Source organism: Magnolia sinica, chromosome 3 (assembly GCF_029962835.1).
Source record: "Magnolia sinica isolate HGM2019 chromosome 3, MsV1, whole genome shotgun sequence".
NCBI lineage: Eukaryota > Viridiplantae > Streptophyta > Magnoliopsida > Magnoliales > Magnoliaceae > Magnolia > Magnolia sinica.
In genome coordinates, this window is record NC_080575.1 from 94,576,780 (window position 1) to 94,602,678 (window position 25,899).

The 25,899-nt window shown below is 40.6% G+C and overlaps 1 protein-coding gene across 3 annotated transcripts; it reads right to left on the reverse strand.

Annotated features, from left to right (window-relative positions):
• Positions 1-840: 840 nt before the first annotated feature.
• On the reverse strand, positions 841-23,233 carry LOC131240293 (putative protease Do-like 14). 3 transcript variants are annotated; one of them, XM_058238426.1, is made up of 11 exons: positions 23,078-23,232; positions 22,845-22,980; positions 18,183-18,290; positions 17,909-18,088; positions 17,663-17,790; positions 13,271-13,482; positions 12,925-13,003; positions 8,559-8,701; positions 2,076-2,196; positions 1,755-1,847; positions 841-1,457 (listed from the first exon to the last, which is right to left on the reverse strand). In XM_058238426.1, the coding sequence occupies exons 1-11, from the start codon at positions 23,090-23,092 to the stop codon at positions 1,341-1,343; spliced, it is 1,332 nt and encodes a 443-aa protein (XP_058094409.1). In that variant the 5' UTR covers positions 23,093-23,232; the 3' UTR covers positions 841-1,340. The 3 variants fall into 3 exon arrangements, with proteins under 3 accessions (XP_058094409.1, XP_058094412.1, XP_058094410.1); XM_058238429.1 differs by having other exon boundaries at positions 22,845-22,975; positions 23,078-23,201; XM_058238427.1 differs by lacking the exon at positions 1,755-1,847 and having other exon boundaries at positions 23,078-23,233.
• Between the last annotated feature and the right edge of the window lie 2,666 nt (positions 23,234-25,899).

The window sequence follows — 25,899 nt, forward strand, 5'->3', positions numbered from 1 at the left end:
ACACTTTTGGGTTAATAAGGCACTACTGGTTTTGATCATTTTTATACTTGTGTGAGTTATTTAATTAATGGATGGACCTGATTTATGGGCCAGGGAATATGTTGAGTTGGTCCCACCTGACGAGTGGCCAAGATATGATTTACAAGTGCATAAAGTATGCATGTATTATACAAAGTGCAACTATTATAAAAAAAACAATACGCTCAATTCAAATCGGTCTTCTGTTTGTTTCTTTAATGGTTGAGATGTCCATTTTCTGCTTGAAAAAGCATTGTTGTATAGAGCTTTGCTAGCACAAACACATCTGATTAAAACATAATGCAGGCCCTACCACGTAGAGCCCAGCCAAAAAATATCAGCTCAAAACTTTTCAGGTCAGCCACAGATACGTTGATTCTAGACCTTTTCAGGTTTTCTAAACCGTCCATTGTTCTCTCACGTCTTGTCATGTACACGGTGAGAGAGAGAGAGAGAGAGAGAGAGAGAGAGAGAGAGAGATCCATGTTAGATGAACCTGTATAGTGAGTGTTTTGGGCATTCTTGATTGCAATTTGGGAAGTTCTTAAACCATCAATGAACTTCATCACAGGGATCAGAAAAAAACAGAAAAAAAAGAAAAGAAGAGGGCATTCTTTATTCAACTTGAGTCATCACACCGAGCTAGATAAAAACTCTTGGCAAGAACATGGAAGATCATCCAATAACATCTGCAAACCTCCTCATTCAATTGCATCAATTAGAACTGTTGATGATGGGGGAGCTTGTCCAGCTTGTAGCTCCCAAGCTTAAATATCACAAAGTACCGCCACGTCCAGGACCGTCATCATGAAAACCATAACCGAAATCAAAAGCACATTTTACTGAGATCAATGTAGTTATATGAAAACCTAGAGCAATAGTATGAAGAACCAAGTCTCCAGGACCTATTGTTAAAAGCAGTGAACTACTATTCTCATTATAATTGCATTCAATGAGCTGGGTAACCACATGCTTCGACCAGTTTTCTTAAGCTTGCAAATTCTGAGAGGGCATTTCTTAGATGTATACCCATCAGGGATCTTGTATAAGTTTCTAGTCAATTGACATCAAGCAAGAAAAAGAAGAGGAAGAGTTGTAACTGCTGTGTGAGGTCAGTGCTCATTTCTTCAATTGGTCTAGAAAATCCCGTTATCTCAATTCCTGCAATACCTTCTCTTTTCTTGCAACAAGGCAGGTCTTGTGTCTCCCAATAGTGCCAGGTGTGTTCTGACATTTTATTGGTACAATTTAGGTGCTCCATGTTCACTGATGATTTTGAAGAATGCCTTGTGAAACAATTCAATGTGCAAAACAAAGTGGTGTTACATGTCTGGGTTGGCCTCCTCTGGCACCACAGTCAGAGTCACCATCTTATTATGTGCTCGTTTCACTAGCACTTTCAAGGGCAGCCCGACCTTGTCCCCCATTATTTCGATGATCTGCAAAAGGGAAAAAAAGAAGAAAAAAAAGTATTGTTTTTTAAGGGTGCTGAATTTCAATAGCATGCAAAGGTATGGGTGTGTGAGATTGCATCACTTTCTTTTATCGTGGTTGGCACTTGTATTGATGGATAACTGACAAATATTAGAAGCATATGTACAGGGGGAAATAATCCCATCACACCCAGAAAGCAAACACATGATTGGAATCCCAATACAATTAGATGAGTTCACCGAGCATCAAGTGTCAATGAGCATGCACATGCTATTGGCTGGGAAGAAAGCAATATGGCATACCTCATTGATGCTTCCGACAGGCTTCCCCTCGAATTCAATGACAACATCACCCGGGCGGAATCCGGCATGGTCAGCTGGAGACCCTGGAGTTACCTGGTTGACAGTTCGATGTAAACATATAATCATGCATTAATATGTGCCTATGCGCATAGCCATAGACACAGCTGTGCACATGCACAAATACAAAAGTGGATGCATCCAAAGTTGCATATCTATAATACAGTCTGCTTGTTTATAAATGACTTCCACAGTAGCACTTAAACAATGTGATATAGGTTCTGTCATATGACCCAAGAAGTCAGAACAATACAACAGGCTTACCATTGGTACGAGGACCCCTTTGGTTACATTCGGGAAAGTAGGGTCTCTTTCTTTAAGCTGAGCGATAACCATTTCATTGAGATCAAGCATTTTCAATCCAAGCCATGGCCGAACAACTCTCCTGCATAGCAGTAGAATCTATATTAAGTCTGAATGACATGTCAAAAGACTCTTTTCTTCTTCTTCTTCTTCTTTTGTTGGGGGTTGCGATAAAATGAAGTGACAAAACAAGCTCAATCCTCTCCATATGGAAGGCCCAAATACTGACTAGAAAGATGGGGCAGCTACACAAATCAATTAGCAATAAAATAAATACAAACCAACCCGTTTCTGGAAAGGTAGTATCAAGTGCTTCCATCTAAGGCTATTCCTGAAAGATGAGTTCTGGTATCCTATCCAGAACAAACTATAAGCTAAATACTGCATATGTATTAGGCCTCTGAGAATCTGGAGACTAAAATAGTTGGGCTGTTCTAGAAAACGAAGTTACATTGGTCCTGTCAGATTCCTCATGTTCATTGTCTGCTTAAAGGAATTGGCAACACCACACAGAAATTGAAAAATGGAGTCTAGAACACAAGCTAATTGATAAGATGTAAACCAATCACATGGTGTTGAAAAGATGCACCAAAATATGGGACACTACTAGAGACCATATCGATTGCTTCTAAATCTAAGGATACAAGATTCATCAGCCACTAGTCGCAGGACCCTTTTAACTAGGACAATGCTTTAATTGCCCATAAATGCATTGATATGATAGTAAGTTCAAGGACAAAAAGAATGGGTTGGTTTGTAAACTGGATATTGAAATGGCCTATGACCACATTGACTGGGGTTTTCTTGATTATATGCTGGGGTGCAACTGAAAGTGGAGAGTGGATTGGAGCACGTGTTCGATCCACTTCCTTTTCTGTGCTAGTTAACGGTTCTTCGGCAGGGTGACCTGATCTCCCCTTATCTATTTGTAGTCATCAAAGAAGCTCTTAGCATGATGCTCCGGAAAGGGGAGGAAAATGGTTTGTTCTGCGGATTCAAGGGCTTTAGAGAGGGAGAATGCATCAGTCACCTCCAATATGCGGATGATCCTTTGTTGTTTTGTGAAGCTGAGATAGAGTCGGTGGACAATCTCTGGAAGATTCTAGTTTGCTTTGAGGTAGCTTCAGGTCCAAGGATCAATGTGGCCAAATCCGAGATGTCGGGTGTGTGATGTGTGAGGATTTAAGGCGTTTGCAGACATTTTCGGATGCAAATCAGGTGCCTTCCCTTCATCATATCTTGAGTTCCTCTCTGCATTGGGAAGCCTCCCAAACACTTGTGGGATAAAAGTTATTGAGAGGATTGAAAGGAAACTTATATCTTGGAAATGCTGATAATCTCTCCTTGGAAGAGCGTCCAACTCTTTATCAAAACTGCTTTTTCTGACATGACGGTGTATTTCATGTATATGTTCAAATGCCCTGTATCAATTTTGCAATGCCTCGAGAAGCTAAGAAAAGACTTTCTGTGGAGAGGAGACAGCAAGGGGAGGAAGTTCCATCTTCTCAAGTGGGATGAGATCTGCAGGCCGATTAAAAAAGGAGGGGCCAATCTTAGGCCACTGGCTGCTATGAACTTGGCATTGATTAGAAAATGGAGCTGGATATTCGGGACAGAAGAGGGCAGCAAATGGAGGGAGTGAATTGCTTCTAAATACGGCATATGGTGTGAAGGGGTATCTTGTTTGCTTTGGGCAATGAGCAGCATATCCGATTATGGGTTGACAGATGGTGTGGAGATAAGGCAGATGGTGTGGAGATAAGGCCTTGCAGGATTTGTTCCCTAGAGTTGTTTGGTTGGCTTCTGAGCACTTCGTTACAGTGACCGACTGTTTCTCTATCAATGGTGAGTTAATATTCTGGGCCCTCCTTTCCAAAGAGACATAACAAACAACGAGATATTTGACTCGATCAATTTGCTGATTTCTTAAGAAACCTCAAGCCTGATAGTCAATATGAGTAAAGATAGTTTGGAGATCTCATAAATCCGAAAAGTTCTCCATCGAATCTTTGTGCAATATGTTTTCAGATCCAGTGCATCATTCTCCCACATCTCATCCTCACCAATGGTTTTATGGTGCTCCTCCAAGGGTTGCGGTGTTTGTTTGGCTTGTTGGTAGGAAAAGAATTCTGACAATTGATAATCTTCAAAGAAGGGCCCTAGTTCTCCCCAACGTCTGCTTGATGTGCATGGAAAATGATGAGACCATCAATCACCTCTTTATTCATTTGCCCTTTTGCTGCTAGTGTGTGGCATTATTTCCTATCCTTTTTCAACACTGCTTGAGCGATGCCAAAGTCGGCAAAAGATTTGCTTTGGGCTTGGCACGGGGGAGGAGTGGGGCGAGGTGGTAGAGAAGTGTGAAGGTTGACTATATTGGCTCTTTTTAGACCATTTGGGGGTCTAGGAATGGGCGATGTTTTTGCAATGAGCAGGGGAGCTGGGAAGCGCATGGTATAGGAGTGGACTTTGTATGTAAAAGAGGTCCTGGCATGTCTTATTTTCAAAGTTGTTCGGCTTGTTGGTTGTTTTTGTCTCACTTCTTGTGAACTGCTAAGAAAATTTTAGTCACTTTTCCAAAAAAAAAAAGCATGCTGCTCTCACTTTGAATTATGGCTGCAACTTGGGTTTGGGTCAACCCCAACCCAAGTTAAGCTGGGTTGGGTCAACTTGTCAAGGTCCTTGGTTTAGCTTTGTGTTGGAAAACACCACCCCGATTTGTACTTGGGTTGGGTTTGCGTTGAGCAAATTTGGATCGGGTTAGGTCAGGTTGGGACATTTGGGTCAGGTTGGGTCGAGTCTAGAGGAATTCTGGTTGGTTTCGGGTTGGGCATCTCAAATTGGAATTCAGGTTGGGTTGGGTTGTGGATTGGGTCTTCTTGAGGTTGGATCTGGCTTGGGATGACCAGTGTTCGAGTTGTCGGTATCGCTATAAGTTTCGCTGCCCGGAGATAAAGATATAATATCGTTATCGCCGATAATCGGAAATGCAGAGAAAAAGGGGGAAACATGGAGAAAATGGTGAAATTTTTTAGTGAAACTTCAGGACATGCCTAAATACACATTTACATATTCAAGAATGGAAAAATTGCAAAAAGAATGCATTAAATTAGAAGTTTCCATTTAATGGGGGCCAAAAAGCATGCGTTGTTGTAAGAAATTACTCAAATAGTAACCAAAATGAGTTCATATAATACAAATGCAGCCGGCTTATAGTAATTAAGATATGTAAAAGTAAATGAACTCAAAGACGCCAAATCAAGGATGGATTAGATTATCCAATCAGTGTGGTATTTGATACTTTGGCTGCGTATGACACTTGATACCTAGCATTTGAAAATGGTACATGTGGCAAATTCTAACATAATCTAAACCTTATTTTCATTTCATCAAGATCTGTGTGACCTAATCAAGAGGTTGGATGACAAAATAAAAATAAAAATACCATTACAATGGCCCTATGAACTTTTTAATGGTGGGCATTTAATCACCACTGTTTCCTTTAGTGTGGTCCACCTGAGATGCAGTCATGCAGATCTGTCTCATTTTGGACTCATGCCTTAAAATTATCTATCAAAATAAATGGACAACATTGATAAAATATTTATCATTATGATGGTCCCACATAACATTGACCCATCAATCCACGGATACAAACAAGTGACATGTGTGCACCCTATTAATCAGTACGCTTATCGTATTGAGTCAACTGTGTGGGGCCCATTGTGACTTATGTATTTTATCCGCCCCATCCATCCATTTTACAAGACAATTTTAAGGCTTGATCCCAAAGATGAAGCATATCCAATGCTCAAATGGACCACACCACAGGAAACAATGTGAATTGAACATGCCTACCATTGAAAAATCATTAGGGGCCACAAAAGTTTTGGATCCATGTCATTTTTGTATTTTACCTTCATCCATCTCCGTGTGATCTTATGAACAACTTGGATGACAAATAAACACCACTGTGGGCCATAGCACCTAGGAAGGTTTCAACGGTAGGAATCATTGTCCCCACTGCCTTGGCGGTGTGGTCCACCGTAGCTTTGGATCTGCCTCATTTTTGGGTTCACTACCTAAAATGATCTCGCTAATTGGATGGACCATGTGGATAAAACACATACATCATGGTGGGGTCCACAGAACTTGGTGATGTCCACACGCCACTGATGTTCGCACCCGCACACCACGTTAAAAGGAAGCGGATTGCGTACCGAGTAACTCAGTAGGCTAAGCGTACTGAGTAAACTTTGTGGGGTCCACCGTGATTTATGTATTTTATCCACTTCGTCCATCCATTTTAATAGATAATTTTTGGGCTTGAGCCTAAAAATGAAGTATATCCCAACCTCAAGTGGAACACACAATGGGAAACAGTGTGAATTGAACATCTACCATTGAAAATTTCATGGGGGCCACAGAAGTTTTGGATCAAGCTTGTATTTGTGTTTTCCCTTCATCCATGTCTATGTGATCTTATGAACAGGTTGGATGACAAATAAACATCACTGTAGGCCCAAGAAATGTTTCAACGGTGGAAGTTATTATTCCAACTGTTTCCAATGGTATGGTCCACTTAATCTCTGGGTATGCTTAAATTTTGGTCTCAACCCCTAAAATAATATGGAAAAACGGATGGACGGCGTGGATAGACCAGATACATTCAAGGTGGGCCTAATGGAGTTTACTCAATACGAATTGAGTAACTCAGTACGCAATCTGCTTTCCGCGTAAAAACTGGACGCTGATTAGATACTGACAGGTTGAGTAGCGAGACTCGCTACACGTCACCAAGTTTTGTATACCCCACTATGTGTACGTGTTGTATCCACAACGTCCATTCATTTGGAGATATTATTTTAAGGCATTACCCAGAGAACGAGGCAGACCCAAAGCTTTAGTGGAACCCACCAGACAAAACAACGGGAAGATTGATGTACACCGTTGAAACCATCCTAACGCCCATCATAACGTTTATTTTCCATCCAATTTGTTCATAAGGTCACAAAGACCTGAATGAAGAGGAAAAACAAATTTCATATTGATCCAAAACTTCTGTGACCCCAAAAAGTGTTTCAATGGTAGACGTTCAATTTCTCACTGCTTTTTGCAATGTGGTCCACTTGATAGTTAGATCTATCTTATTTTTCTTCTAAAGCCTTAAGACGAGCTCACCAAATGGATTGACGATCTGGATATAACACATACCTCATGATCAGACCCACTGAACTTGCTGACGTCAATACAGCAGCTATATAGCTGGTGTAAGGTACACTAGCCAATCCGCTTCTGTCTGTAGCTTAATCTGCGTCCTTATATCATCGAGCCTCGAAATAAAGAAAAGAAGAAGAAGAAGAAGAAGAAGAAAACCCTGAAATGTCGTTCACGAGGGATTCTTGCCGAAGAAAGGGGGTTTTGAGGGAGGGTTTCGAAACCCTATATTATTCCCAAATCGCGAGGAAATTCCCAAAATCGTTGATTTTTCGCCGACATTTCAAGCTTCCAATCGAAAGGGAAAAGAGAATTTTGAGGTTTTTCTTACCTCTTTGCAATGTTCGAAGATCGACAGGAGGCATTCTTTCGAGTTGTGAGTTCCGATTAACCAGGTACGCGATCACTCTCACGTATTTACAAAAATAGCGAAATCAAAGCGATTTTTTTATTTTTTATTTCCTTATTTTTACCTATTTATTGAAAAAATAGGTTGTTGGCTACAGTTTTCCATTGATAGGTTATGTGGTTGGTGGCTACGGTTGATATTCTTGGCAATAATCCAAAATTATCGACAATATCTCCAATTTTTCGCCGATAACAAGGAGAGACGAAAAATTGGGGTTTCGGTATCGCTAGACTAGTGACACCGATATTATCGGCGATAATATTGACATTTTGAACACTAGGGATGACCCTCTACCTGAACCAATCTAACCAAGTTGCAGCCCTACATTGAATCCCCACTCTGGGCTCTTGCTCTCGTTCCCACTTTCTACCTGTTTATACTTGTTTACATTTTCAAAGAGACATGCTTCCCCGCTCCTGCACCCAAATTTGTTGCCGCTTCGCTTCACGCTTCGTGCGATTATACACGAACCATTTCTCTTACACACCTTCAACCAGAACGGTTTATCATGTTACTTCTAGAGGTGAAGCTGTAATAGTTTCAAAGGAAACCTTCTCTCTAGTTGCAAAACTCACATGATTATGGATATTTTGCAGCATTGGTTGCATATCATGACCAAGAACTATATCACTCAAGTGTGAAAACAACTTCCCCAAATCGGGAGCTAGAAGTAGCACACATCAGAAAATGAGAAACACTAAGATGATTAAGACAACAACGACGAATTATTGATGAAGGATGGTAGCTAATGCGATGACGACGATGGAGGTGGTTCAGAAAAAAAGCAAGTACAATTTATGCCAAGACAGATAGCATACCCCTTCTTCCTGAAGTGCTCAATGATTTTAGCAACCGTATCAATTGGTACTGCAAAACTCAAACCATCAGCAGCCACAATCTTCAAAATATTAACTCCTATAACTTCCCCATCAAGATTCACAAGGGGTCCCCCAGAGTTACCCTGTACAAGAAAAGGATATAAGGGAAATGATAAACAAATAGTTGCAAAAACCAAATAAGATTGTAACATTCTTGCCATTCAAAAGAAGAAGAATGAGAATAAGAAGAAGAAAAAGAGGAAAAAGAAGAAGAAAGAAAGAAAGATCATAACAATCAAAGAAAAAGGTTAGAAAATGTTTATTAATATCTGAGAAGCTAATCCCCTTGCAGATGTGTTGGCAAAGGAAGCTGTCTCTAGACTTCTACCTGGTGTTGATAGTCTGTATCATTACCTTAATGGATAGCTGTATTCTTCTTCTTCTTCTTCTTCTTCTTCTTCTTCTTCTTCTTCTTCTTTTCATTTTTTTCTTTTTATGAGTAGCACTCTAAAATTCATATTATAGTGGAAAAAACTAAATCCTTTGATGGTTTACTTCCACATCAAACTCTCAACTAAGAAAGTTCTGATTAGTAACCACTCATCAAATGATGCTGCCAGATCCTTATCTAGAAATGGAGTGATGAGAGGGCCACTCATTTTCAGTGACACTCTGCCTCTCCCTTGAGTTGATTCTTTTGCATCCTTTTCTTCTTCCAATAAAATATGGTCATTTATTCCAATAATAAAAATAAATAAATAACCACCCCCATAATGCAAAAAGCTTTTGAATGAAACATGAAATGTGGGGAGAATGAAAGAGAAGTTTGCTGGGAATTGCTCTTACCCCCCCCCTTTCTTTTTCTTTTTTCCTTTTTAAAGACTAACTCAAAACATTGTTAAAAAGAGGTGATGATAAACTCTTATTCACAAATCCCAACTTTATGTTCACAGGTCTTCTGACATTGGAGGCCAGCTGTTATGCAGATCACAGGACAAAGGAATTCATCCTAGTTGACCAACCACAGGAGGATAACAATAATTAGTCATTAAGCAAGCTGGCAGATGACACCAGCCACCCAGTCAAACATTAAATTTTAATTGTGGATGGTGGCATCAGACTACTTGGGACAATGCTTCAGATGGCAGCAGCTAGGATCAGTGTTTTAGTTAAGAGAACCCATGATAAGAAGAATGAATCAAATGTTACACTGTAAAGCATGGGAACGGTTGTCTGAATTTAAATCTTTAGTCTTTTTAAGGTGGTGACCTTCTATTACAACCAATGTTTTAAATATCGTTATCACGTAAGCATCGCACCCTTGGGATATGGATAAATGTCGGTTATCGCATGGGATACATTGGTTGTATCGCATAATGTATCATTGTTGTTGGGAAACATGGGAACATTGGGAAATTGGTTGAACTTTTCAATGAAACTTCAGGAATTGTTGAAAATGACATCAATACACACTTAGAAATCAAAACATTACAAAAAAGTACACATAATTGGGGTTTCCTTTGTATGGGGTCCTAATATTTGTGCTTTCCAACTAAATTGATGCCAGTATATCCAAAGTTTATTCATATAATTTATAAACGTAAGAAGACATGTATGGAAACACAAGCAATACATTCAAAAGCAAAAGAAGAATCACTAGATCAGGTTACATACACATTTAATTTTGCGTTTGGATACAAAGATTGCAACTGATTTTTGAGAAATTGAGTAATTTTGATGTTTCTCAATTTTCCGCAACCCACTTCATCTCCCCCAAATCTCAAAGTCGAAGTTCCAAATCCATGATTTTTCAGGGAAAACATGAAGAATCATAGATTTGTAACCATTTGACACTGGTTTAACAAGATTTACAACAAAAACATGGATCGGAAATTGAAAATGCTCACTGGATTGAATAGGTGGGATATATCGACACTACCTATGTGTTTCGTATCGCACAGGTGGGATTCAAGATATATCGTGAGATATATTGGCTGATATCGTCGATATTTAAAACACTGATTACAACCTATATTATGGAAATGGTACTTGAAGACAATGCTTTTAATGGCATGGTCCTCCCATCCTGCTACAGTATAACAACCTATATTGTAGAAAAGATACTTCAGGAAAATATATGGTATGACACCTGCCACCTTGTCAAACTTTAAATGTTAATGTTTGATGGTGGCATCAAACTACCTGGGACAATGATTTAGATGGCACCAGCTAGGTTCAGAGTTTTGGCAAGCATGGTTAGAAAATCCATGATAACAAGAGTTATTGGCATATATCCCCCTCCATTTTTGCTGCAATAGAAATAACCCCATCCCCTTCTGTAATTGTAACTGCAATAGAAAATCCATGATAAGAAGGGTTCTGGATCAAGGGCTCCGTGCTACAGTAACAAGTATATTGTTCCACAAAACTAAATATTAGTTTTGACAAATTAGACATGCCTCACTACCATCTCATCGGTTTGTCTGATTTGCATCATACAACAATACCTGACAGAAACTAAACTTCTCAATTTTCACTTCTTTAGGCATCTCTACATCTCTTGGTAATTATTATTACACTGAACGTAAAAGAGAGACAATGTTGCCTGCCAGTCAAGAAATTGTAAAACAAGAGGGGCCAATGTTGCACTACCAGGGCATGTAAGGGTTTGGTTTACCTGACAGACCAGCTAGCCTGATCCACTTTTTAGTTGGGTCAGACCACATTTATTGGGGCAACAATTGGATTCTCTCTTGAAAATGAAGCCCATTAAGTAAAAACAGTGCCGGCGCTGACCAAGCCTGCTTGAAAGAAGGTTATATTATAAGTAGTAACAGAAAGGTGTGATCCCAAACCTCTTAAATAGTACTGATGGGCCTGAAATGAGGCCCACTAAGTAACCTGAATGAGTTTGGCCTAACAATTTGTTTAAGGGCCATGCCACGGGCTTAAGTTCTTGGCCCATTTCGTAAATGACCCAGGCCTCAGCAAACCCCAACCTACTGAAACATGACCCACTCGACCAATTACCAACAGCTTTGCACCATGGAAGCATCGATTAATGAAATTACTAAATCCATTAGTTGTTGAAAGAGCTCTCAAGAAATCACAAAGTTTTGACACATGATAAACACCAATTTTTTATTTTTTTTTCATTTTTTGGGAAAATAAATGTCGACTACTAAATATAAACATGTATAGAAACTCCAGAAAATCCAAGTAAGAATTGTAAAGGGCCTGTTTGGATTCATTGAAATTGAAAAGTGGAAAATTGCTGGTCTTGAAATAGTATTTTCTGGAAAATTATTGGCAATGAAACACTATTTCCACTGTTTGCTTTTCTACAAAATTTACCATGGAAACTGGTTCATTTTCCACGTATTTTGTTTGGCATCCCACTCATTTCCATGAAAATTTATGACTTGGCAAACATATCAGTAAATATCCGCAATTCATGGCCCATTGTCGTCATCTCACACATGCCAACTTTGCTATGATAGGAATAAGATCATCTAAAGATGAGCCCCATGTAGGAAAAAACGCATGCTTAGGATTGACTGACAACGGGCTGCAGATGGTCATGATCACCTGATGATGGGCCGAATGGAAATATACATGCTTAGGATTGACTAACGATGGCCACAGTTTTCAGAGTTAAGATCATCCAAGAATTTGCCACAAATAGAAATACACATGGTCAGTAATGAACGACGATGTACACCACATAGTTAAGATCATCAAACAATTGAGCCCCACATTGTTATGCTCATCTAAGATAAGCCCACATGGAAATACACATGGTTATGATCAACTAATTATAGACCCACATGGTTAGGGTCCTCTAATGATGAAACCCCAACTGAAAATATGCATAGGTTAAAATCATCTACCAATGGGCCCTACTTGGGATCATCTAACAGTAGCCCCCACATGGAAATAGAAGTGGTTAGGATCAACCACTAATGCTTTGTTAAAGTGAGAATGGAAAAGAATTTTCTTAAATCAATGGTAGTTAAAAAATAGGGTTGAGATGGGGAAGGAGGCTAAGTAGGGTTGAGATACAGAAGGAGAAGAAGGAACATAGAGTTTCATCTAAAGTGAAGAAATGGTATTTCTTAGCTTTTAAAATAGAAATTGAAAGTTCCATTTTCATTGAATTTTGTCAAAGTGGAAATTGAATTTCCATGGAAACTTTGGAAAACAAAAGAAAAGGAAAAACAAACAGTGGGAATTTTGATGTCCATAAAAAGTAAATTTACCTTTTCAATTTCTATGAATAAACAGGCCCAAGCCAAATTGCAGTGCATATGAAAATATATGCATAACAAGTTCTAATATGGCATCAGAAAGGAATACGCTATCTTACTTCATTGATTGCACAATCAGTCTGTAGATACTCCCTTTGACCTCCAAGGCCTAAATCACTGCTTTTGCGGTCAACACAGCTAGTGCACGAAACATTGGGAAAAATCAGCATGGCTCAGCCTTAGGGCACTCCCAAAACTCTACCAAGACAATGTTCCTAAATACTGGTAAGAATCACCTAGCTTAATTACTGTATGTGAATATGTCGTAGAGAGGAGGCATTTCAGGGGAACAATGAGCCTGGTCTAGCTTGATTTATCTAAACTTAACTTTTCAACAGACCAGGAAAAACTTGTGTGCTTTTAAATGAAAGGCACCATGTCTGCATAATATCTATTTTAAGGCACCTGACAATCCCAGCTGTGATGGTATTTTGGAGAGAAAGCGGGCAACCCAAAGAAACCACCCAGTCTCCAGGACGAAGCTTGCACGAGGACCCAAGTTTTGCTGTTGGCAGTGGAGTTCTGGATTTGATCTTTACAACAGCAATGTCAGAATGCAAATCAGCATTTACAACAGTACCCTCAAATGTTCGACCATCTTGCAAAGTAACATCAACCTGTCCAATTTAATCATTTAATTCATTTCAGTTATAAGAAATTCAAGAATAAATGAAAACTGTCGTACATAAGATACTAATTCTTCAAATTCAAAACAGTAAAGATAACAGATAACAAACTCGGTATCATTCCTGCAAAAAAATTGGAGATAAGGGATGACAAATGCTGCTTCTTCTTTTGGAGATAAGATAAATGCAACCTTCTTCTTTTGGAGAAAACGGATAACAAATACCCGCTTCTTCTTCTTCTTCAGTGCTAATGTGGGTTGAAACATATTCTTCTTCTATGATGGGATGACATCTGTCTCCAAAAGAAGAAGAAGAAGAAGTGGCTGGGATGATTTCTTCTTCTTCTATGATGGGAGGATGTCTTTATCTCCAAAAGAAGAAGAAGAAGGCTGCATAAACATTAAGACTAAATGACAAATGCCACTTCTTCTACTTCTTTTGGAGATGAGATAAGGGATAACAAATGCTGCTGCTTCTTCTTCTTTAGGGTTAATGAGGGTTAATGTATGAACTTTTAAGATTGAATGATGGAATGACATCTTTACGAATATTGGCAATGCAAAAACTACATAGTAGGTGGTGATTGATGAGCAAATGCTAAATTAAATGGCCCCTGGCTTTTCCTTTGGTAGAGTTGATAGTCTTTGATGGGCAGAAAAAACAAAAGTTAATCTGACCAGCATTATCTCTCAAGGGTTCTTTAATGAATAACCAGATTTATTGGAAGAACGCGAAATAACAACACCAAGAGAATGGGGCACCGACGGAGCCCCAAACTAAAACCTATCAGCCCTGCCAGATCCCAGCAACAAGACAGGCTAAAAAATGAAAAAAAAAAAAAAAAAAAAAACACCTCAGTTACACATCATCCCTAGATTCCTCACACCTAAAAAACAGCACCCCACCCTAGTTACACATTATCCCTAGATTCCTCAAACCTGAAAGTAGTTGCCAAGGCACCCTCTTTTGGGCTAAAACATCCACTTCCCCGTTTGCTTCTCTGAGGGTGTGAACAAACAAGCTATCGTGCTTGGTTCTCAAGTAATGAACCTCCACCATATCCACAAACTTCCAAGGATAGCTCCCACCCATCAACAATGAAATTGCATTCCAGGAATCTCCTTCAATAATAATAGGACTAAGCTTAAGGTCAGCCACCGACTTGACTGTCTTCCAAAGGACGGAGGCCTCTACATAGTCCCGAGTCCGGGATAGGCCCCAATAAGGAAACTAAAATCTCCCCGTTGCCATTGAAGACCAAACCCCAAAACTGCAGGGCCCAGATTACTAAGGGTCTGTTTGGGCGGTGGGATTAGAAGGGATTAGGTGGGATGGGATTCAAAAAACATAATTATTACCCATGGCAGGGATTGTCCCCTGTTGCCATGGGATAAGATTAATGCCCTGCTTTGTTGATAATACGGTGGTACGTTGAATGGATATACCCACCATCATTTGAAATTACTAAGAATAACACACATTTGTTATATCCAATCTGTTCATTTGTTTTATAACCTCATTTTATGGCATGGGCCTAAAAATGAGGTAGATCCAAAACTTATGTGGCCCCAAAGAAGTTTTCAACGGTAAGTATTCAATCCCTGTTGCTTTCTATGGTGGGGTCCACTTGAGCGGTAGATTTACCTAATTTTTTGGCCCACACTCTAAAATAATCTTGATAAATGGGTGGATGGTGTGGATATAGCCCACACATCATGGTGGGACCTACAACAACTTGCTAACATTGAGTGAAATTGGCACGGGACCCAATGCAATTCTATTTAATGTAATTCCAAGCTTTTCCATTCTTCCCAAACATGGAGTGGAATTGGCATAGAACCAGATGAATCCCATCCCACCTAATCCCTTCTAATCCCACCGCCCAAACAGACCCTAAGAGAACATCTGTCAAAGTTACCAGCAGGCCACCCTGCTATTGTTGGCTCTCAAGGGACACCAATTGGCAAGCCTCATTAGTCCTTCACCATCATCCCCATCACCACCACCACCACCAGAATCAACCACAGCATAACCTTGTGCCAGCTATTCAAGGTCAGCTTTATGAATCATGTCTCGCCAATCAATCCTTTGTAAGGCCCGATTCTCAGCAAGTGAAAACACCTTCCCTTCTCACCACCTCAATTCAAGTCCTTTTAGGTCTATCTTCTCGTCCACTGTTTAGCCCGAGCCATCTCCAAGTCTCCTTTATTCACATAAAAAACCATCTCAGTGTGCAGTCCATTTTATCTTATATTGGGCTACTCCTAGGCTGCTTCGTATGGCAGCATTTTTAATTCCATCCATCATAGTTCCCACATATTCATCTCAACATTCTCTACTCTGCAACACATGCTTTGCACATATTGCCTTCTTACTGCCCAACACTTATGCCCTACACAGCATAACCAATCGAATAGCTGTCTTAGAAAATGTTTCCACAAGTTTCATAGGCATGTGTGGATCACACAACATTCCAGAGGACAGGTCCAAGGCTCTAGGAGATTTTCCTAAACTTTCATTTTTCCATCTCACGAATGGCCAAATTTTAATGGTAATTTCCATCTCACACAACATTCCAGAGGACAGGTCCACGCCGTTCGGGGCCTTGAAGGATTACTCAATCACATCCTTGCAGCTCTCCTTCAATCGCTAACCACCGATCTCTCTCCTCTCTATTCATGCTTAAAAAGTTTCTAATATGTTTGATGGATTTCTCTGACTGGACCACATTTGTATTTTGCTATTTATTAATGGCTATATTTTGTTTTGTCTATGTTGTGGCCCATTTGATGAGTAGATGTGAATGAGATTTGCACTAGGTGACCCTCATTTTGGGGCCAATCTATTGGAAAGGTTGGATTTCACATGCCTTCAACTAGTTGGAAGTTATCTACTGGGTGGACCATACCTTGTGGTCCGACCGGTTTGACTTGAGACCGCCTCTTTTTTCCTAATATGATACTCTAGTGGGTATGATGCTTGATGCACTTGCACTCAGGAAATTGTACACATAGCATATATTATCTCAAAATTAACCAATTAAAATAAGAGAATCGTTGTTGCTAAAACACAATCCCAAAATCAAATTGCTTGAACGATCCTAACCACTGATTTACAGACACTTGTTTTTTGAAATAGGACCATTGGATATTTTTCATTCTTCACCGTCCAGTAAATATCCACCGATTTGGGGCCAATTTCATTAGTGGGATGAGGTCCAATGGATTGCATGAATTTGAAGCTGATTTAGGGTATTGAGTGGTCCGCCAAATTGGCCCCAAATCAGCAACACTACTCATTCAAATTTAATTCAAAATTTTCTTAAAATTTATTTGGGAAATGATGTCAAATGATTAGGAATATGCATTTGTGAGATAGGTTTCATAGCTTGCATGAATTTGGAGTCGATTTGGGGGCATTTGAGTGGCCCCCTAAATCGACAAAACTATTAATCCAAATTTAATTGTAATTTTTCTTATAATTATTTGGGGAGAGTGATGTCAAATGCTTAGAGATATGCATTAGTGGAATGAATGTCATACATTATATGAATTTCGTGTCTATTTAGGGGCATTCAAGTAGTTCCCAAAATCGGCGACATTATTCTTCTGATTTTAATTTTAATTTTTTTCTTAAAATTTCTTAGGACTGATGTCAAATCCTTAGGGATGTGAATTAGTGGAATGAGTGACATAACTTTTAGAAATTTTAAGCCAATTTACAATCAATCTAAGCCCGTCAGTTTAACAAAATCATAAGACAGGCTGAGACAACATTTTTACCAAAGAATAAACTGTTACACCATAAATATGTTCAAAACCACAAAAAGAATACATATTTGGAATCTTCTGAATCTTTTTTTTTTTTTTTTTTTTTAACGTATGTTTTCGAGATTTTTGGTGGATTTTTTAACCTTTACGGGGGCATAAGGGCCAATTATGCCTCCCGTTATGCGTAATGGTAACGGCGGGAACCATTATGCCCGCCGTTACCATTACGGCACACCTTGATCAGTAAGCTTCCATCATCCTAAATTGACCTTTCTATATGTGTCAAGAAACCGGCTAAATGTTTATGGGATGCAATAGTCAAAAGAATTGTGCACAAGCATAAATGCAACTTGCTACATGAAAGAAAGCTAAGTATAGATTTTAGAATAAGCACCACCAACCTTTCCCTTAGAAATAGTTCTCCTGCTCTGGAAGTCTACCACAACATGAGCACAAGTTAAGATTGTACCATCAGGATCTATGATTGTTCCAGAGCCTATACTCTTCCCAAGGGTCATCCCATGGAAACCTGAATAAAGCATTTAAAAGATAGCCTATTAAAAATCAATAGCTCACCATGTATGCATGCCTTCATTCAAGATCACCATTGAATTGTTAGCATAACAGCTCCAGAGACAAGCTATCACCTTGTGTAACTGATATATTAACAACAGCAGGACCAGCCACAGCAGCAGCTGTAGCAATGGAATCTCTACTTAGACACCCAGGACAGCATTTAGTGCTATCTCCAACATCTCCAGAAGCCCCCTTCCTCATATCAGTTGATGGAAGAGAACCTGCTCTGGAAAAATGTAGCGGAAGATTCCCTAGAATTGCAAGTGCAAAATAATATCAAAGAGAGAAGTACTCATCTAAACAACAAAAGGGGGTTGAAGTTTTGGATATTGGTAAGTTCCATACCTGATACCGAGAAGTTGTCCCATGAATACATCCAAGGAAGCTCTAGCAGAGACTTCCATGACTGCAACAGCAATTCAAGCAATGGCTTGGACACCGACAGACTCGTTTCTGAAATTTCATCCATTGCAGATAATTACAAACATTTCAGTGGGAAAAAGAAACAAAGTGCATACTTAAGTTGTAAGGTTAAGGGTCTAAGCAGAATTATCAGCTCGGCGTCGTGAGTCATGACTCAATCCCTTTCAGTGTCTGAGCAGGGAGCAAATGAATGTTTTGTGGAGAGGCACAGGGCATGTTTTTGCTAAGATTATCCCTTATCATCCTAGCCGATAGTATTGGCTCCTCAGGCTTCTTGTTCTTTTCCTTTTTAATAAAATTCAGTTGCCACCTAAAAAAAGAGTTAAAGGCTGTGTTTGGGCAGAAAGCAAAGTTGTGTTTGGCGTGACTCCCAAGCTAAGACATGCTTAGAGCTTGGTGAGGCACGGAAAACGGAAATCGCAAAAGGAACACTTCCTTCTTCCCATCTCAAATCATAGACATCCAAAGGAAGTCCCCAAACATATGCCAATTGCATTTTGGAACTAGCCTGTCATGTTTTTTTTTTTTTAATTTTTTTAATTTTAATTTTAATTTTTATTTTTTAAAAGCAACGAGAATATATTAAAAAACGAAAGAGAGAAACAAGGGGGACTGCTGAGATAGCAGAAGCAGAACCAGAAAAGAAGAAACTACAAGCCTAAAAAAGAGAAAATTAAAATCTTTAAGACTAGGCACAACAGAAGCCCATTCGATAAGCAACTGCTTGGCTCTTGAACCGACAACTTGAACCAAAGCGTGCGCATTGTTGAAACACCTGTCGTTTCTCTCCCTCCAAACTGCCCACCAAATGGCCATGATTGCCATTTTCCAAACCTTCGATATGATTTTACCCAGCTTGAACCCATGCCAGTAAGCGAGGAAAGAGGAAGCTGAAGCTGGCACGCAGCCACTGACATTAAATCTTGAGAAAAAGTCCAGCCAAATCTGAGAGACGAAAGGACAGTGCATGAGGAGGTGATCGACGGATTCATCACAGGCCATGCAACAAAGACATATGATGGCGAGCTGCATTCCTCTTTTCATGAGGTTATCAATTGTTAAAATCCGATTCCTAGAGGCCAACCAAGTAAAACAGATATATTTAGGGGGGGCGGGGTATTTCCAGATAAACGATGAAACCGACGATGCAGGGGGAGGGGATCGGAGAAGGGTAGAGTAGAGGGACTTCACTGAAAACTGGGAGGATTTATCTTTGGTCCAGATGATTTTATCCGGCTCGGACAGGGAAGGGGAAACCCTAGATAAGCAATCAAGAAGATCAACAAACTAAGAAACCTCCCAATTGTACAAGTTTCTGCGGCAACTGATGTCCCAGACTATGCCATTTTCAGATCGAGAGAAAAAGCTGTTGATAGGCCTGTCCTTCCTAACTGCAAGACGGTAAATAGAGGGGAAGCTCTCTCTCAAACTCCTTTCCCTAATCCAGTGGTCCTCCCAAAAGCGAATTGCCGACCCGTCTCCCAAATGAAAAGCAATATTCTCCAAAACCGGATTTTTAGATTGAAGGATTCCTTTCCAGATACGAGAAGCTCTGTATGCGGAGGAATCCCTTGTCCACTAACCTCCCGAGGACCCATATTTCCCTTTTATGACGCTGTTCCATAAAGCTTCTGGTTCCGATCCCAGTCTCCAGGTCCACTTGCCCAGGAGAGCCTTGTTCATCACCTTTAGATTTTTTACACTTGCGCCTCCCTCTTTGAAGTGCGTACAGACCTCTTGCCAATCCAGGAGATGGATTTTGTTCTGATATTCCTTCCCGCTCCACAGAAAATCACTTCTCGGTTTGTCAATCCGACGCCGAAGGGTAGATGAAGAGGGACATGAAATAGATGGGAATATTAGACAAAGCAGCTTTGATAAGTGTAAGTCTACCCCCCAAAGACAAGTACCTGCATTTCCACATTGCCAGAGATTTTTGGAATTTCACCACCACCGTCCCACATAGAAAGAGGAGGGGAGCCAATGGCCAGCGGCAAACCAACAAAGAAAGTCAGCAGAAGAGCAGTGGAACAACCGAAGATTAGAGCAAAGGAATTTAAGTCCTGTTCGGCAACATTGATCCCAAATATTTTGGAGTTAGCCATATTAATACGCAGCCCCGACACTGCCTCAAAACATCGAAGAGTCGTGTGAAGATTATCAATGGCTTCTGTATCGGCTTCGCAAGTGATCAACATATCATCTGCAAATTGAATATGAGAAATCGGCGTGAAGACCCCTAGCATGGAGATGCCTTTGAACAGACCACCGCTCTGGCCCTTTAGCAGCATTTGGGAGAGAGCTTCAAAAATCAAGAGGAAAAGGAGGTGTGAGAAGGGATATCCCTGGCGCAAGCCCCTCGAACTAGGGAAGAAGCCCTTAAGGACACCATTGAGGAGAACCGAAAAGAGAGGAGATTCAACACAGGCCTTTATCCACATCCTCTATTTTTTACTGAAACCCATTCGGGAGAGCATGTAATGAAGAAACTTCCAGTCCACATGGTCGTAGGCTTTCTCTATATCAAGCTTGCAAAAGACTGATTTAATCCCAAAACTATGACAGGTGTGAAGAATTTCATTGGCAATAAGTGCAGCATCCACGATCTGTCTACCCTTGATAAAGGCATTTTGGTGATTGGAAATCAGCTTATCCATCACAGTAGCAAGCCTTATGGATAGGATTTTAGCCAGGATTTTATACAAGCTACCAATTAAACTAATGGGCCTGAATTCGGGGAAGGAATTTGCCCCCCGGCACTTTAGGAATGAGGGCAATGAAGGACGCTCCAATACGCTTAGAAAGCTTTCCCCTGGCGTGAAACTCGTTTAGAAAATCCACCACGTCCGGTTGCACGGTGTCCCAGAATGAGTGGAAGAAACGCATAGGGAAACCATCAGGCCCAGGAGATTTTTCCCCATCCAACGCATCGATAGCTGCTTTAATCTCCTCACCCGAGAAAGGAGACTCCAGGCGATCAGCTTCAGCCAGAGAAAGAGAATGGAAAAGGATCCCATCCAACTGAGGCCTAGACCAGCCTTCAAAAGAAAGAAGAGATTTGAAATGGGACACAGTAGCTTCTGAAATCTCATCTTTATCATCAATCTGTCTGCCTTCTACAGAGATGTTATGGATAACCTTGGCCCGGGCTTGCATATTGGCAAGGCTATGGAAGTACCTAGAATTCTTATCGCCCTCAGCTATCCACTTGGATCTCGACTTGACCTTCCAAGATAGTTCATCCTCCAAGGATCTGGAGGAAATGGATTGAATGATTTGAATTCGTCTGGCTAAGATCTCCAAAGGGATGTCTTGGCCATCAAATCCAGAATCGAGCAGTTGCAACTCAGCGAATAAAGCTTCAGTGTCGCGGTCTCTCTTCCTAAGATAGTCTTGATTCCAGACTTTTAATTTTTCCTTTAACATACGAAGCTTGCACATTAGCCGGTGCCCTGCAAAGCCATCGGCCTAAAACGAGGCCCACCAATCAACAACTATCTGTTTAAAACCCTCGATACTCAGCCAATCGAGGTTCAATTTGAAAGGTTTAGGGCCTCAATCATCGATTTTGATAGAAAGGAGAATAGGACAGTGATCAGAAGTCAATCTGGGAAGAGCAATCTGAGACGCAGTCGGGAATTCGTCAATCCAGTCCGTAGATAGGAGGAATCTATCTAATCGCGACTGAGTGGGAGATCTGCGGTCATTGGACCAGGTATATTTGGCATCGGAAAGAGGCAAGTCCACCAGCTCTTGTGCTTGAATCCAGTCAGAGAAAAGTTGCATGGCAAGAGTAGGTCTCCTTCTTCGTGAGTGCTCCTCAGCGAAATGGATTACGTTGAAATCGCCCACATAACAGCAAGGACCTGAATAAGACTGTCTGATGGCAGTCAGCTCAACCCAGAATTTAGGTCTAAGAGAATCATCATTAGAACCATACATAGAAATGAGAATGCAACGGAAGGATGAATACTTATCTTGAAGAACGACTACTTTAGAGAACGGCTACACAGAACTAGTCTGTCATGTTGTCCCAGGAAACTGAGAATTTCTGAAGGCAGACTAAAATTCTAGAAAAAAAAATACAAGTAGTGTTTCTTATGAATGCAGGATGACATGATCCATGAGCAGCAATGGTGATCTGACGATCCTTCAGCGGACGACATGCATAATATCCTCTGACACCTAGTCCTAATAAGATAGGCCCATTTTTTTTCCAATCCAGACCGTTCATGTGATTGGCCACACAGTGGATGCAACATGGCCTAAAAATCTCTTGAAACAGATGGACAGATCCTAACCACAGCATATCTGCCACTTTTTAACCCCAGTCCATTACTGATCAGGCTGTTAGGATCCATCCACAGCGGGGTCCATCTGCACGGTCTAAGCCACCAAGCCATGGTCCTTCTTGTAATAACTGGGTAGATAATTCATATCACGCAACCTAAGGATGAAATTGAACTAGGAAATTTGGAAATACACGTCCAAAGCTTCAAAATTCAGAAAATAAAAAATAAAAAAAATCATGAAATAATACAAACGGGAAATTGTATGATTCACGAGAAGTAGCATAATGCTTACTGGTATCCCTGTCGCAGTCATTGGAACATATAAAGCCAGCTGTGCCGACAGCAGCCAAAGCTAATAGCCGCGCAGCCCTGCTCCGATCACCTGCACTTCCAGAATCCCTCCTGGGAAGCAGCGGCGACAGCCTTCTCTGAGAAAATAAATAAATCAGAAATGAATTCGTCGAAATCGCAATTCGAAAAAGATCTTGATTTGGAGATGGAAATATAGGTTGAGAATCCGTTTACAAGAAATCGTGTCATGGGCGTTGGATCTGCAGCGCGAATTAGGGTTTCTGCTTCGATCCTTTCAATAAAGAAAATGAAAATTGAAGAGAGGAGTAAACGAAGAAATGAAAAAAATGCGTTCCGCTCTTAAACCCTTTGTAACGCTCCCTTAAACCCTACAGCGGAAACGGATTGGCTGCTCCCCCGCCGCTTAGCCCGGTGGCTGATGATCGGTGTTCTGTGGGCCCCACAATGATATATATGTTTCATCCATGCCGTTCATCCATTTTTAAAGATCATTTTAGGGTTTTGTCTTTGGTAATGGAAAGATATAAATCCCGGGTGGACCACACCACAGGAAAACAATAGCGATTGGATATCCACCATTAAAATCCTCCTAAGGCCCAATCTACTTTTTATTTGACATCCAATATATTGATTATGTTGTAAATACCTAGATGAAGGGAAAAAATAAAGATTAGCTTGATCCAAAATTTTGAAGGGAAAAAATAAAGATTAGCTTGATCCAAAATTTTTATGGCCTAAAAAGCTTTTTATGATCGACATTCATTTAACACTGTTTTCAATAATATAGCCCACTAGAGATGGGAATACATCTCATTTTTGGTCTCATACCATAAAATGATTTATAAAAATAGATGGACAGCATGAATGAAACACATACCAATCCGTTTCCCCCTAGGGGGAGAAAGATGTGATAAAGCGATTCGGGAGATTTGCGTAGACGCGGCTTCGGTGGATCCGTCTGCGGACCCACCTTGATCTGTGTGCCTTAAATCTACGTCGTCCTTCTGCCCGTTTTGATAGATCATTTTATTGGAAGTTCCATAAAAATAGCAGATTCAAATATCAGATGACCACATCATAGGAAACAATAGTGAATGAACACCCACCATCAAAAACTTCCCAAGGGCCACCGGATTCGTTTTTTGCCATCCAACCTACCGATGAGGTCACAAAGACCTAAATGGAGGGACTACGCAGATATCAGCCTAATCATAGCCTAACGGGGCTTATAAGAAGCAGTTAATTGTCGATCACTATTATTTCCTTGGTACGCTATGGTCCAAGAGTTAGACTTGGGTTTAATATTTTAAATACAGATGTGTACGTATCAAATTGAGTCTGGTAGCTAGCCGTAGCTTGAACTCAATTTGGCTCAGTTGTCGAGTATTTCTAACCAGCGCAGGCTAGTTCAAGTCGAGCTCAAGCCCATGCAATATTTTCTCAAAGATATAGAATGTATACTTAATTTCTCACAAAATGTAAAACTGTAACTATAATTTATTGTATTTCATTAAACACTTGGTGAGCAACATCGAAATCAAAATATAAAGGTCATCACTATTCGTTTAAGTCATTTCATCAAACACTTGGTGAGCAGCATCAATATTAAGATAACGGAGTCATTGGTTTGATTTGATTCCAATCAAGTTGACTGAAATTTTTTCGAGCTCCAAAAACCAACTTGACTCGATTTAAATCTAATTTCAAGCCAATGCGGGTCGAGTTGGCTGAGTGAGCGAACTCGACTCTATACATCTCTAATTTTAAGGCATGGTGGCCGCGCTTGGGCCTAGTGTTTTGAACAAAACGAAGTGGGGCAGTCCCTAACATCAACTTCACAACATTTTGTAATTGATCCTTAAAACAGGCCCGATCTAGGCCCATTAACATCAATGTCTATGGATCATGGGCGGGCCTCAAGTTCAGGCCCAAACATCTCAAAAAATAGAAATTCCTACAAATCCGTCGGATCGAAGCTTCCAAACGACCCCTAAGGGCGTGTTTGGACGCGCGACTTAAGATGGAGTAGGGTGGAGTAGGTGGGATTGGATTGTCGAATCCCATCCCGTCCGTATGCAGGTCTATTTGGGCAGCAAGGGATTGAAGACGGTGTGCAGATTTCGGTGGATTCGGTTGTCTTTCTGTGGGATTGCGAAATCCCGCGTTGGAGAACTCGTTGGATTAGGATCCCTTCATAGGGTTTGCATGTGGCGGGAGAGATGCTAGATGAAGGGTTTTTGATGAATCCATGGATGGCAGATGATGTATTTCCGAAGAACGAGCATTCAATCATTGAATCAAAGAGGCGGATCGTCGGGAGAATTATTTACCGTTTGACAAAGATTGAGGAAGGGAGAGGAGAGGTGATCGAAGAAGAAGAGGGTTTTTTTTTTAAAAAAAAAAATTTAATTTTCTTTTTCCCATTATCAGGTTTTCTCCCTCTCGCTCGGTCATCTCGCCATTTCTGATCGGATGGTGCAGAAATCTATCCCTTTCATCATCTTTGAGAGCTTATTTTATGCTATTTGAGCAAAAATGAGATGAATCCAAAACTCAAGTGGGCCACATGAGAGGAAACAACGAGGATTCACTGAGAACCGTTGAAAAATTCTTGAAACCATAAAACCTCTATGTGAGGCTATTTTTTCATATTTTAATTTCACAAGTGGTAATGACCCTATAAACAGTTTGGATGTCATCTAAACCGAATCTGCCCATGTTTGGCATGCAATCCCACGCCCGTCCAAACACAATCACTCCATCAATCCCGTGAGCCGCCCGCCCGTCCAAACACGCCACTAGCTGGCCACTGGATGTAGCAATCCAGTGGGATTGCATGTAATCCACTGATGCCATCTTGGAAGCCGTGCAATCCATCCTAATACAATCCAATCCCATCCAGGCCGCCCATCCAAACAGGCCCTAAGTTACAAGATCACCGGTCCCTTTGTTTTGTACAGGTGGCCCACTTAATCAGGTGGACTGACTCAAAGTCAGAGCAATTTGAGATCAAGACGTGTATGGCTGATGGGTTT